The 20,655-nt window shown below is 42.1% G+C and overlaps 1 protein-coding gene across 4 annotated transcripts in view; it reads left to right on the forward strand.

Moving 5' to 3' along the window:
- znf462 (zinc finger protein 462) overlaps positions 1-20,655 on the forward strand; it is a 49,254-nt gene that overhangs the window by 15,961 nt on the left and 12,638 nt on the right. For 2 of the 4 annotated variants that reach the window (XM_029515276.1, XM_029515280.1), the window contains exons 2-7: positions 6,337-6,596; positions 6,813-12,037; positions 12,689-12,823; positions 14,860-15,236; positions 16,861-16,979; positions 18,425-18,622. In XM_029515276.1, the coding sequence (XP_029371136.1) occupies positions 6,377-6,596; positions 6,813-12,037; positions 12,689-12,823; positions 14,860-15,236; positions 16,861-16,979; positions 18,425-18,622 (6,274 nt within the window). In that variant the 5' untranslated portion in view covers positions 6,337-6,376. The remainder of the gene's footprint in view (positions 1-6,336; positions 6,597-6,812; positions 12,038-12,688; positions 12,824-14,859; positions 15,237-16,860; positions 16,980-18,424; positions 18,623-20,655) is intronic. The other 2 variants (XM_029515278.1, XM_029515277.1) reach the window with 2 other exon arrangements.

Genomic DNA, 20,655 nt, shown 5'->3' on the forward strand with positions numbered 1-20,655 from the left:
ATGACTGTTAAACCAAAGCATTGCCTCACTTTTTTTTTTTTCACATTCTCCCAGTTTTATCTGGTAAAGAGAATGATTAACGATTTGGTGCCAAAATAAATATTTCTTACTGCTGCTTGACTTGGCCCATACTTGCATCAGCAGATGTTGGATTTCAGGAGAATGACTGAGCCTTCAGATCCAAAGGTTTTAAAATGCTGCATTGAGGCTTCTTTCTGTGATGAAGAGAAATCGGCTAAAAGCTTCTTAAAAAATCCTACATTTTTGGACTGTCTGTGGGGCTAAGCAAGTCGTTTGAAAATGTAAACTTGATCCACAAAGAATGTTTTCTTTTTTGAGAAAATGAAATATTAATCAGTTCAATGAAGAAAAAACAATCAATAGATTAATCAATAAAGAAAACATTTCTTAGTTGCAACTAAGCTCCAGTGTGCATATCGTGCCAGCAGCTGTACCACCGTAAAAATCTGTCAGTTAAGATTTGCCTCAGGTCTTCAGTTACAGTAGTGTTTGTATAAATACAGTGCCACAAACTGTAAACTCTCTGAACTCCTTTAATGTCTTTTTGAGGCTCTAAAAGTCATGCAATTAAAAGCTCATTGCCATTTACTCTTTTTAACAAATGTAGAATTTCCTCAATAAGAGACAGTGGACCTATTTCATAGCAGTCAGTGACCTAAATTGGAATAATCAGGTAAAAGACAAGTGTATTTTATCAGTGAGGAAGAGGGATGGGGGCCACTCATTAGTGGCTGAGGTGCTTACCGTGCCAGATCGCAGAATGGGAATATTAGTTATTTACACATAGACTAAATGTGCCAGTGTGCATAAGCTGCTGGTTGTGAACCTGTTTGTTTTACCACAGTAGTCTACACCAGATGTCATGTCTCATACATGTGAATAATGTATGATTTCAAAAAAATTTTATCTGACTGAATCCTTGTTCGCAAACCAGCACAGCTCTAATGTATGTTGTCATTGGCACAGTGTTCCAGAGACATAAATGCATTAAAATCTATTCAATCTCATCTTATTATTTTAATATTCATGTGTGAGGATGAATGTTACCATCACACGAGCTTCCAGTTTAGAAAGTAGTTCTACTGGAATTTGAAACGTGTTGCATCTAGTTCAATCTTAAATTTGCAGCTGTATGTTGAATCTGTTTCTCATAGTTAGATTATTCATGTACACCCACATGACGACATGAGGATGAAAAATGAATTTAGCTCGCCAGCATCTGTATAGGGCGGGAGGACATATATGCACTACCAGTCAAAAGTTTGGACACACTTTCTCATTCAAATGAAAAGGAAAGTGTATACATATATATAATAATAATTATCCTTCCTCTTTTCGTTGTTGCCTGTAGTTCTATTGTCGTGAAGGTGTTGAAACCGAGGCCCCAGTTTGTGGCATTTCTCTATTGAATTGCATGATGATATGCACTGTGTGTTCTTTGTGCTTGAGCAACAAGCCGGCTATCAGATCTGGTTTGTTGGGTTCTCCAGAGCTGCTGACATCAGAGGATGAGAGTAGCCATCTTGATCTTCAGCTCTCTATCTCCTGTTTGTGTAAGAGGCCAAATTCTCAATGGTCCTATGACGCAACGTTTTCTGCTCTTCTACAGGCTCAATGAGATCTTTCTCCTCTGTCTTTATTTATTTATTTTTCGTCCTCTGAGTCAACCTGGTGAACCTATTGTTCTATAGAGATCAGAACTTGAAGCAATGCATAGTTTCTTTTGCCCTTCTCTCTCTGTTTGACTTCTTCAGTCTCCCTCTGTCTCTCTCTCTTTGTTTTATAACTTTCTTGAAACTAAAAATCTATTGATTTTTTTTTTTTTTTTCCCCTGATGTTGTCATCTCATCTCCGCAAAAATCAATTTCCATGTCTCTGGCTACCTGCTGTTGTTGCCACTGTATTTTTCCTGTGAAAAGCAGACTGTCATTTTCAATCAATGGGTCATTAATTATTGAAGCTGCACAGGTTGACAAGATGCATGTTCTGTCTTGTTTGAATTATCCTTCTCCGAGATGCTGGCCATATTAGAATGTAACACATCTGTAGATTTTTGTCCCTCCATTGGCATGATATGGTCGCATTAACCAACAGTTAAGGACAAAACCTCTGTACTCCTAATCAGCTTAATGCTGGCTTATTCAAAGGCCCTCTTTCAGACAGAGCAGCTGCTGTCAGCCAGTTTGAGTAGAGGGTGTGACTGCTGGCAGAGCTCACCGATGCAGAGAGACCGGTTGGTGATTAACAAATGTCAGTAGACTTTGGAATCTGGGGAGCCCTGTCTGGCTTTGTCCTCTATTGCTTACCAGTGAAGGTCTTCCAGGTGGCTCCGTCATGCTCTCTCGCTGCCTCCCTTTTTTCCTCCCACCCTTCCCCTACAGGCCTGCTCTCCCCCCTTGCTTCACTCTGCCCCCTCTCTTGTCTTCTCCTCAGGGCTAAGGGTTGCAGAGTTCTGAGATAAAGAAGTTCAAACATGCCTCACATTTTTAGACCCCCTTGTGGAAAGTAGCTGGCAGATCCTACAAAACGCATTTGCAATATTTCTTTCCACAAAGTGTTGGTGCACGCCGCTCATTCTGACCTATCCTGTCTGTCTTTGGAAGAGAGATTCTAGCATTTCTCTGAAAATCTCTTGAAGTGAGAGATAATTTGCCTGAGAAATGAAACGACTAGGCGAAGTCAGGGCTGGCAAGAGTGTGAGATGTTTTCTGCTGAGCCGTGTGGGCAGAGGGCTTGGGTACAGTGCTGTACATCTGGCAGATAGATTTCTGTCAGCAGCTCTCCAGTGACAGGCTGCCTGCTTCTAAAGAAGAGGATCAGATCTGTGGGTCCATGTTGTGTGCTGGCTGAACACCTAAGCGCACATAGTCAGCTCCTAAAATGGCTGCCCTTGAAGCTCAGCTCAGAGGAGGATCAGTCACTGCCTGTTAGAGCCCCAGCTGACTAGATGAAAGCAGTTACACAATCTCACCCATTAACTTGGTGTGGCATGGGGACTGACTTGCTGAAAAGACGCAGCCAATTCTAAGGCAGATGGTGGTTGTGTAGGAGCCTTTTTTTTTTTTTTTTTTCTTCTCCTTCTTCCATTCCTCTCCCCTCCTTCTCCGAAAGGATTCTCTTGATATCCATGTCAAGGAACCTGGCATTAGGAGGCAACTTTGTTCCAAACTGCCGTGAACAGCCAAGAGAGCAGGGTGGGGCCCCGTGGTGAGGCTGTAACCTGACCCTGAACAACAATGGATCCCCTGGTTGCTCAGGGACATACTGGCGGCTTGGCCAGCTCACATGGAGCTTTCCACTGCCTGGCCAGTTGGGTGTGGGAATCAAGGCGGGATTCCCAACTGTCTCTGGCTGGATCTCACTTGAAATTTCTTGGTTGAAGAATCCAAAGGAGTGTTCTGAATTTTGGAGTTGTGCAGAGGCTGCATTTTATTGGTGTCTGTGATAAAATCATAGACTATTTTCTTACTCAAGTTGTAGTTTCCTTCTTTCTTTCTTCTTAATTAGATTTTCGTGTAATCTCTTTTCTAGTGAAACTTTGTTCACAGTAAGAATCAAACTAGTCCAAATAAATATGACTGCAAGTCACATCATTTAACAATTTATAGGAGTTACTGAATTAAGTGCTGTACTTGAAGTTGTTGGATTAATGGAAGAAATAAAACTCAATATAGCAGAAAATTTCACATCACGTTAGATATGTCATATTGCCAACAATGCAGCTTGACCACCTGGTCAGAGATTCAGGTGTGCTGTTCTAATGGTGTCAAATGTAGCCTCGAGCTGATGGAGATAAAGAGCAGGCTTCAGAAGTCTGTTCAACTCATCTCTGTAAGTCAACACCCACAGATGTTTTCATTTTCAGACTTGCGGTCTTCAGCCCCAACTCACAATGACTCAAGTGACGTCACTTGAGTCATTAGAGATTTGGCTGAAACATGTTTCACATCCAGCTGATCTCCTTAGGGCTTGTGTTGAAAGTTTGCAGTTTGCAGTAGCCATGCTAGCATATGCATATAACGATATTTATAGTTTTCTCGCCATAGATCTCTATCGCTATTAAAAAAAAAAACAAAAACACTGTGCCTGTTGAGTCATGCTGCTTTCAGAATATAATTGAAAGAGTTGTAGTGTTATACACGTAAAACATAGACACAACTTGTTATTAGTTTGGCATAGATGGGGGTTTTAATGTTTGTTTTTGTTTTTTTTAAGATCAATCAATCAATAGCCATGTTTGCAGTGTAAACCACCTCTTTGAATACTTGCAAATTTGGATATTTTGGTCTTTGCCAAATGCAATACACATATAATATCTGCTTTGATGTTCCCATTATAATAGAAAATGTAATTTGATGTTTACTTTTCAATTTAATTTCACACCTTTTTCTTAATTTTCCTAATTTCCTTTAAAAAAAACAAAACAAAAAAAAAACAACCTCCAGCTCATTCTGTTGCTTCTGATGGTGAAACATCAGGAAACTGTGAGAAGAAGGGTGTGTATGTATTCAGACCAACTTGAAGTGATGTCACAGATGAACTGTGTAGATCCATAGTGTTCATAAAAATACACTTAAACGGACTCATGGATTCGTAATATTGATTTGCAATATGCAACATTATGAAGGACCCGCGTTTGTAGAGGATACAAGTGGTCCTGATCTAATGAGTCCTGCAGCAGATCCATACCCATAACATTACAGGCCCTCCATATTTAGACCATGTCTTACCTCCTTACACTTTGGTTGTGTCAGTGTCATGTTGGGAGTATTCAGCTTTGTAAAACTCAGATTGCGCAGTTCTTGTTTAGCGCTGAGAGGTGCTGATTCACTTCTGCAGTGACCTAACTCTTCCGTCAAGTGGCCATTCATTTGACTCTCTTTTGGTTGGTTTACTTTTTGTTGTTGCAGCTCTGATGTATCTGTACATTAACTGTTTGGGTTCAGCAATAACTGTGAAACTCTTTTCAGTATAGAGCATAATTGTGATTCGCACAACAGTGGTATGACTCGCGTTTTTATAAGTGAAATTTTTTGCATGTTGTTGAAGTTTGAGATTTTAAAACATTTTCAACTCATTATCTGGTGCTGCTTCTTTTTTCTTACAAAATAATGAGCACAGCCATTATCATAAGATTTTCTTTATTTTTGTCAAAGATTTTTTTTTTTTCGTGTTCAAAGAAAGGTTTGGTTTTTTTTTGTGTTGGTAAACTACCTGTTTAATAACCAGTGTGAGCTACAAATCCCACTTGCAATATTTGCAAGATAAAATGACAATTGATTAGAAAGTCCTGATGAAAGAGCTGTGAAAAGATGGCCACGTCATCAGATTACATTTTTCTGGCCAAGTCCAAACTGCAGAGAAGCTCAAAGATATAAAGCCCTCATCTCTCAGTTGATTCATCCAATCTTATTTCAGAGCAGTTGATACAATCTGATGGAATAGTCTGCTCTAAATACTGAGCTGTGGAGCTGCTCTCCAGCTGTTGCTTATCCCAAGGTAATAAAAATGGGACAAATCAGCCCATAATCCCTCCTCAGTCCCTCCATTGTTCTTCGACTGATGCTATGCTAAAAAATGAGACCTTCTTAGTATTCTGAGCAACATCGCCATCAGCCGAATTTCCCTCTTTGTCATGTTCTGTGAGGCTTTATATCAAGACTGTGTGCTGCTCCAGTCGTTTTTAGAGGGGGGGAAATCATTTTCTTATGGTTTTATGACGCTTGATCCCTGTGATGTTGTTATCACAAGGAGACGACATTTGTTGACAACCCATTTTACAGAAACAAAACTGAAAGCTTCTTACTTGGTGGCGTTTGTTGTGAGATGTATCAGTGGTGTATTTGATTTATAGGTCTGCATCATAACTTTCTTTTGTAGTATTTCCACTCAAGTTTTACATGGCTGTTTAAGCCTTCTCAGACTCTTCACAGCATTGAAATAATCATGAAAAATAAATGCAAATTGCAGTGTGTCTGTCCTTAAGTAAAAATAACAGTATTTCACCGCCCCTCCCCCCCCAAAAAAAACTTCTCCCAACAAGGTAACATTGGAAATAATGCTCCCCATCCCTTTTGAATCACAGTTTTGCTAATTCAACCTGAAGAGGGTCTACTCAGCATCCTGAAATGACTTCAGTCTTAAAACTTTGGCTGTATATGAGTCACCTAAATCTTTATTGTTGATGGATCCTGTGAATAGTTAAACATGATCCCCAGAAATGGCCTTTTCTCCTCACAATCACTTTGATTAAACATTTATTCTACCATTTACTTTGACTATTATCGATGGCTTCGTGTTCTTTTTTCTCTGCAGGTTTCCCTGATTTTCCAGGGAGTGCTCCCTCTTTCTAGTAATGGAGGTACTGCAGTGTGATGGCTGTGACTTCCGTGCCGAGTCATATGATGACTTGAAGACTCACATTCAGGAAGTACACACTGTTTTCCTGCAGCCTGCAGATGCAGATGACTCTGACTCTCTGAAAGACGAGGACGAAGACGAGGAGGAAGAGGAAGAAAATGAGGAGTTTGCGGATAAGGATGACAAGGATTATACGCTTTCTAAAGTTGGAATGAGTATGTCTCCCACATTAGTTCTGATGTTACTGTTGAGTACTGTTGGAGTTAGGAAATACTTTTTGGGACCTCTTCATAGTAGGATGATCCAGTATTTTAATAAAGAGCCTTAAGTGCATTGAGGTGTGGCAGAGCAGGAACAACAAAAAGATCAAATAATGGCAGGAAATCATTGGTGTGTCACCATTAACCTCTCATATTCTTTCTCTTTTTTAGGCCCCAACTCTACTGACAATTCCAATCAAACGTCACAAAAGCAGACAGCTGAAATCCATTTGCCATTTTACCAGTGCAAGTTCTGTGTCCGTTACTTCAGATCAAAGTTATTCCTGAGAAACCACACCAAAAAAGTGCATAATGTTGTTGAAGACGATTCAGATGCAAGTGTCTCCTCGCAGTCAGCTAAGCAGCCCTGCTATACTGTTGTAATGAACAGCGACCATTCAAAAGTGTATTTCTGCCAGTATTGCACGTACAAGTCTCCACGCAGAGCAAGGATAATGAAACACCAACTAATGTGTCATAGCAAAGGTCCATCACAGAGCGCAGGAGATCCTTCAGAATACACTGACACTGCAGAGGAATCTGACTCAGTCTTTGGCCTAGTGAAGGGAACATTTGCTTGTGAATGGTGTGACTATCAGACGGACCAGAAGGACAGCTGGACTGATCACGTGGTGAAGGAGCACAGTGACAAGGTCAAGATTGTTTCCTGCATTGCAGAGCTGGAAGGGGAGGCAAGTGCAAACTCGCCGAAGCCAGATTCTCCTTCCTCTTCGCACAGCCCGACCAGATCAAAGATGAGCTTTGCCGATGTTGGCGTGAAGGACGACGAGATGGAAGAAAAAACAGCAGAAAACACGCTGGAGAAATCGGTCCCAGAGATGTCATCCTTTCAGTATGCACAAATGAGTGCAGCAACACCCAACAGCACAGGCTCCTCTATTTTATCCAAGAGGTTTGCTTCATCTGATGCCCCTGACATAGAAATGGATGCCAATTTACTCAATGAGGACGACTCTAGGAGCAGCTTAGAGGACGATGATGACGAAGAGTTGGGCGATATAGATGATGATGCCAGCTATACCGGAACTCTGTCAGCAGATGCAAAGCAACTTTTAACTGATGAGGATAACAAATTGCTGGAGACTAAAGGAATACCTTTTAGAAAGTACATGAACCGCTTTCAGTGCCCTTTCTGTTCCTTCCTCACCATGCACAGGCGGAGCATCTCCCGCCACATTGAAAATATTCACCTTTCTGGCAAAACAACAGTGTATAAATGTGATGAATGTCCGTTTATTTGCACCAGTCCGCTGAAACTAGGCACGCACAAACAGAGCCACAACTCCTCCGATTTGGAGACCCTGGACCTAACAAGTGATAGCCCAGAACCTGACAATGACAACAGTGAAGAGCCAGTTAATGGGGGTAATGTAAGCTCTAAAGTCAATGGAAAAAAGACAACCAGCACATCGAACGACCAGCAGAACCCTCATCGCTGCACACTCTGCAGCTTTTCCACCACTACTCTGAAAGGCCTGAGGGTTCACCAGCAGCATAAGCATTCATACTGTGATGACCTAGATCCCTCTGTCTTTGAAAACCAGCTGACTGACCAGCCAGACTCTGAAGTGGAAGCATCCCCAATCTTTCTACAAAAAACCCAGACCTCCATTTTAGGGCTTGCCACCAAAAAGCCCTTAGTGACAGGGAAAAGAGCCAGGAAGTCCATTAATGACTTGCCTTTGGACCTGTCCTCGGTCAAAAAGCGGACTAGAATTGATGAAATTGCAAGTAACCTTCAAAGCAAGATAAGCCAAAGCCAACAGGACATGATCATAAATCTAGACGACATGGATGATGAAGATGCAAGAGAAAGTCACGCCAGTGCTGATAAAGAGGGGCGAGACCATGACAGCCAAAACTCAGTTTTTACCTACAATACACATCTTCATGCAAGAGAATCAGTGATCCCTCACGACGGAGGCAGAATTGGGAAAAGAAAAAGCAACCCCAAGTCAAAACCTAGAAACATTCCTATATCACTGACTCTCTCAGATGATAGTGAAAACATCTCTGCTGATCCCAGCGAAAACACTGTCCAGGAGAATGTTGAATATTCAGAGGAAACTGGAACGACACGTTTCTACTGTAAACACTGTGATTACCACAACAAGTCAGCTCGGAGCGTCAGCACACACTACCAGAGGATGCACCCTTACATCAAGTTCAGCTTTAAGTATATCCTGGACCCCGAAGATCAGAGTGCAGTCTTCCGCTGTTTAGAGTGCTACATCGAATACACAAATTACAATGATCTTCACCAACACTACATGGATCATCACCCCGAGGCAAGCAATGTGCTCAACTTCAACCAACCACATCTGTTATACTTGTGTCGTTTTTGTTCCTACACAAGCCCCAATGTCAGGAGCTTAATGCCCCATTACCAAAGAATGCACCCCACCGTGAAAATCAACAACGCAATGATCTTCTCCAGCTATATAGTGGAACAACCCCACAAAGCAGGTGAATCGCAAACTCTGAGAGAAATTTTAAACTCTGGCCCGAAGACTTTTAACTCATCCTCATCAACACCCAGGTCCTCGTCCAGCCCTGTGCTGAAAAATGTTTCCAAGACCCCTGAGGCGAGTGCTGAGGGAGATCCTCTTAAAGAAGCCATGGGTGGTAATGTGGTGGTGTACGATTGTGATGTATGTTCTTTTGCCAGTCCCAACATGCACTCTGTTTTGGTTCATTACCAGAAGAAGCACCCAGAGCAAAAAGCATCTTATTTTCGTATACAGAAAACCATGAAGGTCATGTCAGTGGATCAGTCGCAACATGTAGCCAACTCTTCATTTAACCTCAGCATGTCCTCACCTCCAAAACAGTCAAGCACGGCACTGTACGGATCCGATGAAGAAATGTACTACTGTAAACACTGCGTTTACAGCAACAGATCTGTTGTTGGTGTGTTGGTCCATTATCAGAAAAGACACCCAGAGGTAAAGGTGACAGCAAAATACATAAAACATGGTGCTCCCACCCCTGGCTTGATGAAACTAATGGACGAACTGCAAATCGCAACACCCAAACAGTTTTTGAAGCAGTTCCAAAATAATGGTCACGACGGATCAAACAGCTCAAGTCCTAAAGCAGGAAGTGGCGATAAAGGCGAGGATGAGCTGTTTTTCTGTCAGCACTGTGATTATGGCAACCGCACTGTAAAAGGGGTGCTGATTCACTATCAGAAGAAGCACAGGGAAACCAAGGCCAATGCGGACCTTGTGCGTCGTCATACTGCAGTTGTCCGGAGTCAACGTGAGCGTGCACAGATGGTTCAGTCAGGTAGTGTCTCTTCTGCTATGATCCCAGCCCCCCCTGACCCTGACACGAGCACAACCCTTCGTTCTCTCAAGTGCAGACACTGTACCTACTCGTCCCCCTACGTCTATGCCCTGAAGAAGCATCTGAAAAAAGAGCACCCCACTGTGAAAGCCACAGCCATGACCATTTTACACTGGGCCTATCAAGATGGAGTTCTGGAGGCTGGCTATCACTGTGAATGGTGCATTTACTCCCACGCTGAACCCCAGGGCCTGCTGTTGCATTACCAAAGACGCCACCCTGAGCACAATGTTGATTACGCGTACATGGCCAGCAAGCTATGGGCCGGCCCAGAAACCACCCAACATGGAGGAGGCAATATGGAAACCAAACATTACAAATGTAGAGACTGTGCCTTTGAGGCCTGTACAATATGGGACATCACCAGTCACTATCAGGCAGTCCACCCCTGGGCTATCAAGGGGGATGAATCTGTGCTTTTAGATATCATCAAAGGGAATGGCTCAGCTGAACATATCCACCAGCAGGTAGCCAAAGAACACGTGTCTTTCAATTGCCAGCCCGTTGATGATGACGGAGCCCTGGTCATCGCCACCCCACCTCAAGAAAACAATCCTCATCCTCCCCATCCACGTCTTTCTATCTCTAACAATCCTTATCAGTGCACTGTGTGTCTGTCAGAGTACAACAGTCTCCATGGCCTCCTTACCCACTATGGAAAGAAACACCCAGGCATGAAAGTAAAAGCTGCAGATTTTGCACAGGAAGCAGACATCAATCCCAGTTCTGTGTATAAATGTCGTCACTGTCCTTATGTAAACTCTCGCATTCATGGTGTCCTAACGCACTATCAGAAAAGACATCCGCTGGTAAAAGTCACAGCAGAAGATTTTGCTGATGATATCGAGCAAATCACTGACTTAAATGAAGGAGATGACAAGTGCAAAACTCAAAGGCAGGGCTACGGTGCATACAGATGCAAAATGTGCCCATACACACATGGGACACTGGAGAAACTCAAAATTCATTATGAGAAATATCACAATCAGTCGGCCTCCGAAATGTTCACTCCGTCGCTGACAAATTTCTCTTGCAGCAAAGACTCAGAGCCAGTAGCTGAATGCAGTGCTAGTAATATATCAAGTGTAGCAAAAGTCCATGAGGTCAGTGAATTGGACCTTGCTCTCTCCCAGTTACCCATCAATAAGACAGAAAAACATGCTGTATTCAAGTGTCAGCTCTGCAAATACTTCTGCTCCACCAGGAAAGGCATTGCCCGCCACTACCGTATCAAGCACAACAATGTCCGTGCTCAGCCAGAGGGTAAAAACAATGTCTTCAAATGTGCTCTGTGTTCATACACAAATCCTATACGCAAAGGCCTGGCAGCACATTACCAGAAACGACATGATATTGATGCCTATTACACCCATTGTCTGGCTGCTTCCAAGACTTTAAGTGAAAAGCCCAACAAAGTCATGGCACCCCCACTATCAGAGGGAGACAATTCAGAAATGAGTGAAGACCTCCGTTTGGCTGTGGAAAGACGGAGATGTTCTCTTTGCGCCTTCCAGGCCTTTAGCAGGAAGAGTATTGTCTCTCATTACATTAAACGCCACCCAGGTGTCTTCCCCAAGAAGCAGCATGCTAGCAAACTTGGACGCTACTTTACCGTTATCTATACCAAAGAGCCCGAGAAGATTGCTGGCGATGCAATGGCGGAGGAAGAAAAGGAAGTGCTGGAGGCCCCGCTTGAACCTGAGCAGGATGGAGATGTTGAATGGCTGCCATTCAAGTGTCTAAAATGCTTCCGGTTGTCCTTCAGCACAGGCGAGCTACTCTCTATGCACTACAACGACCACCACAGCAACGACTTAAAGAGGGACTTTGTGCTGTCTCCTGTTCCTGGGGATGATGAAGACTCCGAGTTGTACCAATGTTCTCACTGTGAGCTGAAGTTCCTGGCCCTCCCAGGCCTGGCCAGACACCTGTTGAATCACAACGAGGAGTTTCAGAAGAGGGCCATGAGGCACGAGAGGAGGAAGCATATTCTCAGCAAACAGAAACTCACAGATCTACCTGACAAGGTGAGTGAAGATACGACGAAGTCTCACTGAAACCCCGTAAATCAAAGGATGCAAGTCATCTGCTGCTGTGGGCACAAGCTGCTACTACAAATCATAGTTAGGTGTCCCTTAACTCTCTGAGGTCAGAGAGCTCAAACAGCTCAAAGACATTATCTTTCTCTCTCATAAACTTTCATTCATTCCAGATATGATGTATAAAGTAATTCAGTTCTTCTGTTTTCATCAAGTGATTTGATGAAATTAAATATATAACATTGTGTTTCCATTGGCCTCCTCACTGTCACCAGGAGTATATAACGGTGCATGATAATGAGGTGGGATAATTAGCCTTATAATTAGTTCATTAAAAATACCATTGATCTCATTTAAAGTACAGTGAGGTCTAAAAGTCGACCACTTTCGCATTCATGTGAATAGGTCATTTGACTATAGTAGCAGTGTGATGGAGATAAATCTCACTGAGAAAAGATCATCATCAGCTTCTGACTTTGCCAAAGACATCAACTGGTTTCAATGAATGTGTATTGCTCTGTAATTGGCCTAGAAATATTAAATAATGTGACAAAGACAAACTGCCCTAGAGGTTTAACAAAAAGAAAGCTTCTTACTGTGACTCAAACAGGTTCTTTTGTGCTTCTCTTTTCTGAACAGGAATGTGCTGTAAACAAAACCCCCATAGGATTCAGGTGTAACTTTTGCATAGAGGTGCACCCCACCCTCCGAGCCATCTGCAACCACCTGAGGAAGCACGTCCAGTATGGAGAGGTCAAAGAGGGACATGTCAAGGTAAATGGAGGCAGATTTGATTTTGAATGGGTCACTTCAGTTGAGTTATTCCTGCATAAAATTTAAAAATCTCCAAATGAACTACAGTATGATAACAAAGAGTGGAAGTGGCTGTGACTACTGAAGTTCTTCTTAGTGTTTTTATTCTGAGCAAAACCACCTGCTTTCTGGTTGTACCTTCATATTTAGCATTGAGACAGGAGAGTGACATCTACCTTCTTATAAAATGCACTGCAAGAAAATGAAAATGTTATATTTTCTAAAATGCTGAACTGGGTCTTAGAGTAGTTCTAGACTTGGTCTAAAAGCGTAGCAACATCAGAGCTCTGCCAAATGCACATATGTATACACAAATTACTCCAACTGTAATGTGGAGTTAAAACAGCTACCTGCTCTGTCCCCAGGTTCTAGCTCTGGTGCTTCTCTGTTTCCCATTCTGTTTATTTGTGACATGGGCTTCTGGGTAGACAGTCTGTCAGCTTCTCCCAGAGAAAATAAGCGATGCTGTTCAGTGGAAGGGTTTAGGAAGGAGGGGTGGGAGGACAGAGTGGTGGGCCATAACTTTTAGGGCAGCGGCGGGTAACCATTCCTACATTAGTATTCCACTGAGGCGGCCAGTGAGGGGAGCAGGATCCACCAAAAACGAAGAGGCATGGTTCTTCCGTCAGACACTCGGCTTGTCTTTCATGTTTTTAAGATGAGATGGTTTGGGGCCGTGAAGAGTCAAGTCATACTGAACTCAAAGTGGCAGCTGAGTTGTGCCAACAAGAAAGGAGCAAAACTTTCACTTTTAGGAATAAAATGTTTGTGTCAATGGCACTAACCCTGTCAGGGCTTAGGCGTGAGCATTCATGCCCTGCAACACAATGACCATGTCCATGTACAACATCTCCACCAGATGGAGCAGACCGTATGTTTTACACATTGCAGAGGGTAAAAATAAATGCTGCTTTTTATAGCATCATGAATACTGTTTCAATTCTAGAGCTGCAGTGGTTTCTGATAGAGTTGGATGAAGAACAGGCTGACAGTGCAGTCACGGCACACTGGATGGCAAAGTTGGGCCTGTGGATGCCACATCTTATTTATGACTGCATGAAGTGCAGGGTCAGGTCCTTCCACAGAAAGAATGAGCTTCCTCCAGGCAATAAAAAAAGTCATGGTGATTGTCTCTGTGCTTGTGACAACTGCAGAAACCACTCTGCACTCCAGCAGATGCGTTTTGGTAGACAGATGAATATGTAAGGATTTATATCCTCCTATTTCACATATGGCAGATTTAGCATCATCATCAGGTCTTGAAGCCAACAAAAGTTTAAAAGTCACTCACAATAATGCTTGCGTTTTGGTATCAAGATTGCTTCATGGTTGCAATAATATGCAAATATAGAAGGAAGTTGGAAAAAATGTGTAACAGAACTACTAGTTGGATTCAAGAAGCCGGGCTTTAATTTTTGTACCTTTGTGTAGAACAGTCAATTCAATATCTGCTGTTGTTTGTCCGTATATACCAGCAGATTTCCAGGTCAGGGTGGAAGTTAGCTGCTGGCTAAGCTTACGATCAAACCTTACTTGTACTGAACATCAATCACTTATCTTTTTCTTTTTTCTTATCATTCTCTTGGACCAGACCCAGCTTTATCTTACACCCATACAGGCTCACATCATAGCTTGAAGCATTTCTGGCCCAGTGTTGGGCTGTTTCTCGAGTATTTCAGATAAACGTAATTCTAATGTGAGGCTGATCAACAGTCCAACATGCCCCAAGAGTGAGCAAAAGCTTAAAATATAATGAAAAATTATTGCACCGATGTACCATGAACACAACCACATGTGTTGCACAGACTCTTAACTGTTAGTTATGCACTGTTAGCATCTGCTCTGAGAAAAAGATTTAGAGGTGCCAAGCTCCAAATGATACTTAGTGATGGTACTACTGTCCAAATAATGCAATTCAGATAATTGACTTTTGAAAATAGTCAACAGGCACAGAAAAGCTACGAAAGCATCTGAGACTTGTCCTGTTTGTTTTGCAGCAGGAAGTCAGTGAAGTCCCCCTGACTCTGCCTCCAGAGAGTCTCACTAATGGCGACCTGGATGGGGATGAAGCAGCTGAAGCCGAGGGCCCATCCATGGTTTCCACAGCTTGTGGTGAGGTCGACGCGGACACAGTGGATCCAGAAGCCGATGCCGTTGAAGGAAGTGCGGCGGCCCTCGTGGCCATCGTGTCAGAAGGCCAACTGAAGCAGCGGTTAGCAGCAGGGGGTCACCCATGTGCCCAGTGCGACCGAGTCTTCATGTCCATGCAGGGACTGAGGTCCCATGAGAGGAGCCACTCAGCCATGGCGCTGTTCAGCAGAGAGGACAAATACAGCTGTCAGTACTGCCAGTTCGTCTCGCCCTTCAGACACAAGTAAGTCGGGAGGAGCAGGATCTGTGAGCATGGGGGTTTGTATTATGTGTATTATAAAACATTTCCCAAAGTCACCACATATTTGCCAGAAATTTGGATCATCCAATGAACATTGCTCTTTTCTGTCATACCTGGTTGATTTGGCTATGGATGCATAAGCCGATGCAGTTTGATACTACAGCTAAGACTCACTGAGCAGCTACATTCAACTCAGAAATTATCTAGCAATACACTCGAACAAACTTGAGTTGTTATAACAGAGAAATCATAAATAATTGCTGCCCATAATATACAAGTAGTTCTCCCCTGTTGCTTTTCATCTAACGGCTCACTGTGATGGCTCATTGTTCTCTTGCTCCTGCTGCTAAAAAAAATTCAGATCCAAAGTCCCCATGTCTTGTTTTGTAGACACAATTTCCATTAATTTTTTGATCAGCTAAAATGTCTGTGTAAAAAACACATTATTCCTCTTGTGGCTTTTCCACTCTGCTTAGTGAGGTGAATATTACATTTGAAATATTTGGTTTGGATAAACAGTAACCTACAGCTCTGTTGAATACATTATTTGCATACATTATTTCCTGAATCCCTTGAAGGCAATGTGTCACAAACACCAAAAACTACTAAATGGCAAGATACATATGTAACCACATTGAATAACTGTAATTGTAGAAATGCTTACAGAAAAAAGCTATAAACAATATTCCAGAAATAGTGATGTTAACCTTTAAAAGCTTATGATGTGTTAATTACTGCAAGATTTATATTTCAGTCCATGTTATTTAGCAAGTGCAAAAAAATAAACAACAAAACATTCATTAACTCGTCGTTCTTCAGTGACAGACCAGTAGACCTGCAACCATACAATATGTGCAATGTGTAGCTATGGTCGAATCATCTTTTAAACCCTCACCCTGGTATGCCTTACAGGCTTATCACCAGCTGCTCTACAAATCAGCTGGATGTTAAACTCATTTTGTTCAAAGCACAGTTTTACACCATGATCTGTTTACCCTGTCGCACTGCCTTTGAATCCTCCATCTTCTCTAAGATTTCCAGCCTCCTAGGAGAGCGAGACAAACATTTGGTGTACTCAGACATTTTGGATGTCTGATTTGTTTTCCCAGTCGTAGAGAGACAGAGTGAAAGGGAAATAGAGAGTCCTCATCACCTCTGAGCTCCCAGGTGTAATACCTCTGTACTGTATGTGCCCTGACCCAGAAAGAAGCTGCATTCCCATGCCACCTAAGAGGCTGGCATTAAAAACACAGCCACCGTCCCCACAGGCACTCACACACTCCCTCCCACCTGGGGATTGTGGGTAGATGAGTTCACCCCACGGCTCCTTGTTCTGTAGTCATTGGAAAATGTGCGGCTGTTGTTTGTGAGGTAAACAGAATCTAGTACTTTAGATGCTGCTGAAAAAACACCCTGCTATTGAAATCATCAAAGTGGATTGTGTGGAGTGGAGCTCTGCCTCTTTATTTCCTGTACCCTACTCTTACCACTTTGTCTCTTTATCTGCTATCTTTCTGTCCTCATTTCATAAATTTTTTTTTTCTTCTTTTACAATCTTATCTCATATCCTATCTTTTTTTTTTTGCATATTTTGTCCCATCACCAGTCTGGACAGACATGTGCAGTCTCACCACGGGCACCACAAGCCCTTCAAGTGCAAGCTCTGCCCCTTTAAATCTGCCTACGTGAGCCGCTTGAAGAGCCACCTGCATAAGGCACACACAGGTAAAAACAGAAACGCATTAAATCCCATTTTACAGCTGTATCCATGACTAACACGGTATTCCCCGGCCAGAATAACAGTCTTCTGTTTATCGTCCTCCACATAACGACGCTGTCTTTGATTTATCTTATCCAGCATAATACAACAGGTGGATTAGGCGTGAGGAGCCGCTTCGCCATTCATTGAGTTCATTAGACACCCAAATTAAGCACATCCAAAGGAATTGCATTTGGATCCAGACTTAAGCACAAACAACCCAGAGGAATATATTGTTAGCGTTGTCTATTTCAAACTTTGGGGAAGAAATTCTCAGCATGTCACAAAGGTGAAGACATACAGGTGTCTTTTGTGATTCTCTGCCTGTGATCGCTTTTGTGTTTTGAGCAAGCCAGATGGCAACATTGATCCAAAGACATATGCATTCAAAACATTTTAAAAAGAAAGAAAAAAGAAATCTGCCTGAATGATCAATACACAAGCAAAAGAAACAATCATACAACTGGCAAAGTAAAAAGGCCTATTTTCAAACAGCATGAGTGCTGTCAAATGTCTGATGGGAACACGAAGCAGCAGTAAGAGTTAAAAACTACTGTGGGTAATAAAGGCAGATCAATGTAGAGATGGCATTATATTCAAAAAGTGGACTTTGATGATTACATTGAGCTTTATTTTGTATCATTAAGGGAAAAATGAAAGCTATATCTCATAAGTGTGGCCCAGTTCTTTACATTTTTTCACTGTCTCTAGCCCAGCATGCTAAAAAAAACAAAACAAAAACACAACGCAAACATTTGGATTGACAGATTGACAGATCCACATCCAGGATCGGGCCTATTCCAAACAATATGCTCTTACCAGACACAGCTGAATAAGAAAATGTTTTCTTTATTGAACTACTGCTGCTAAGAACAGGTCGCAGTCACACCAGGTTTGGTAGTAATGGCTTCATTCCTCAGGATGCTGCTGGCATTAAGCAGATATATTCAGCAGACACGGGGAATAAGATGCTATAAATCCCCCATGGGTAAATTCAAAACTCTACCAAAAGAGTTTTGCAGAAACATACATAGTAACCAAAACAGGAACTGAAGTCGTAGTGAAGTATCGTCCTTGTCCTGCTTATACCACCTTTGAAACTCTAGCAAATGTTGGTCCCTGTTAGGTCAGGTATGGCTGAATTTTTTTTTAATTATTACTTTTTTTTGTGGGGGGGTGTTTTTCTATTGTCAACTTCCAAGGATGTCCGACTTAATATATTTACTAATAATTTAGAGCTAAGTAAGCATGAGGTGGTAAAGTTGTTACACCTTGGCTCAGAGGGGAATAGCTTTGTTTTGTGTTTTATTACAATTTTTCTTACTGCCTCTTGCCAATCCTCATCTAATATTCCTTCTGTGTGTCTCAAAAGCTTGTCAGGTTTTTGACAACTTGATTCCTGTTATTGCAGGTGAGCAGCACACATACAAGTGCTTGTCATGCCCCTTCTCCTCCATGACCATCAGCCAGCTGAAGGAGCACTCTCTGCGAGACCACGGTGAGGCCCTGACACTCCCCAAACTCCGCGCTGCTACCCAGGCTGCTCATGCCGCCCTCAGGCCCTCCCGGCTGACCAGTAACACAGAGCAGACTCCCTTGGCCTCAGATGGTATGAGATCATGTGTAATATCATTTGAACAGATTTAATGTCTATGATACTTGTCAGGCAAGATTTTGGAGAATCTTCACTGAGCAAATTGAAGCAGAATCCATCCAGAAACCCAGGAAAAGACCTGAAACAAAGACATGCTGCACAGTTTTTTGTTTTTTTTTTTAGATTCAGTGCAACTTTGTGAGGGAAAAACAAATCAAAGATACGCCTCCAAAAACCTACAGATCATCATCATCATCATCACATTTTTAAGTTTACACAGTCATGACAGTAAGTCCACTCATAAACTGGGTACACTATAAACAGGAACTGCTAGTAGCTATTTGAGCAAACTGTTCATACTGCCAGTTTTCCTAACTGTAAACAAAGATAGGATAAAAAAAAAAAGCAGGGCTCAGCTGACTTCCTGTTTACTCCAGAGTATTTATTTTGACAGCCATTTCCATGTCATGATCATTCCCAAATTTTACAGAGGGCAGCCAAATAATTGCAATAACAAAATCTGACTTGGGCACAATATCACACAAAATTATCAGAAAATAGTGAAAACCTGTTATAAATGGATTATTTAGAAAAACCTGTTATAAATGGATTATTTAGAATTCTTATAAATGATTGAAAACCTCTCAGGAGATGTATTTAAATCACATGTACAATATCTAAATTGATATATACTATACTGTCACTATATGGCAAAGAACAGCATCAAATCTTCACACTGGGGCTTGATGCTGAAGCTGAAACCTATCTATTTTCTTCCTTGGGCTTTTCATTAAGGTGGGTTATTTTTTTTAAACGTGGGTTACTGTAAATCTGAAAATTAGCAGTTCTTGCGTCAACAAGTCTGTCTTATTCATATTATTGGGTGTGCACAGACTGAATTAATTATATGAAGATTTATGAGCCTGACTGCTCCCATTTGGCTGCCTTCACCTTCTTTAATGCTCCTGTCATATGACAAGAGCAACGGAAGAGGTGTCTTCGCTGTAGGTTGGTGCAGCAGCAAACTCCTTGATATGATGCCATGTTTGACGTGTTGTAGTGTCCGTGCAGCCACTGCTGCAGCGTGCAGGCTGTTCTTGGCAGCAGCTGTTACCTTGCTGCTGGAGCTGTGGAATCTTCCCTGGAGCTAAAGCAGGCCAGCATTCCTCAATGTACCAACCACAACTGTCAGCTGTGCCCCACCAAGACAAATGAAGCATTGAGACAGAGCAGAGCTGACGTACTGAATGTCTCCACCACGCCAGAAGTAGCTTCTTTTCAATGCCTTAAATTCCCTGTTCGGTGTGTCATAACAGTTTTGCACCTTTTTTTTTTTTTTTTTACTTTGTTACATGTTTTAGAATTTGATTCTTATTAACAGACCTGATTGCTTAAACCTCTTGAAAATAGTTTGAGTAAAGCTGCAGCTGCCTTTTTTGTTTAAACATTTCCACCTGCACCTGTCCAAAACTATGAAAATTCTTTGAAATCCAACCTCATCCTCAAAGATTTCTCCTCCTCCTCTGTCTCCCTCAACTCCTCACACAAGTAATCCACCTGTCATTTATGCAGTGAGCTGTAATAGACAGTTTTGGTCTTTAATCCGTTCAAGAAGACACGTCACTACCTGACTACAAAATTCGCTCTGCATCTGCTATCTCATCTCCATATACATCTCCACAATGCAGCGAGGATATTAAAAGCAAAAGTCAACTCTGGCATTGTCTGATTCATATGTATTCCACTGGCTCTACCGGAAGAGTGAGAAATTGGATTTCAAGCATTTTATAAAGTAAAAGTTAAAAAGTAAAGTTTTTTTTCCTTCTACGCTTCCTCATACGAGTGCTGAATGAGGCATTTTTCACATGAATAGATATTCTATTAGTGTCACTGTGGTTTATTTATTGATGTGTCGGAGGCTCAAAGTAGGACGAGAAGATGAGTTCGCTCAATGTGGGCTCATGAGAAAGGGGATGAGGAGGGAAAATGGCTTTAGACGAATGATGACAGTCACACTTACATTTCTGTATCTAAGAGAGGAGGGGACA

Source organism: Echeneis naucrates, chromosome 12 (assembly GCF_900963305.1).
Source record: "Echeneis naucrates chromosome 12, fEcheNa1.1, whole genome shotgun sequence".
NCBI classification, from domain to species: Eukaryota; Metazoa; Chordata; class Actinopteri; order Carangiformes; family Echeneidae; genus Echeneis; species Echeneis naucrates.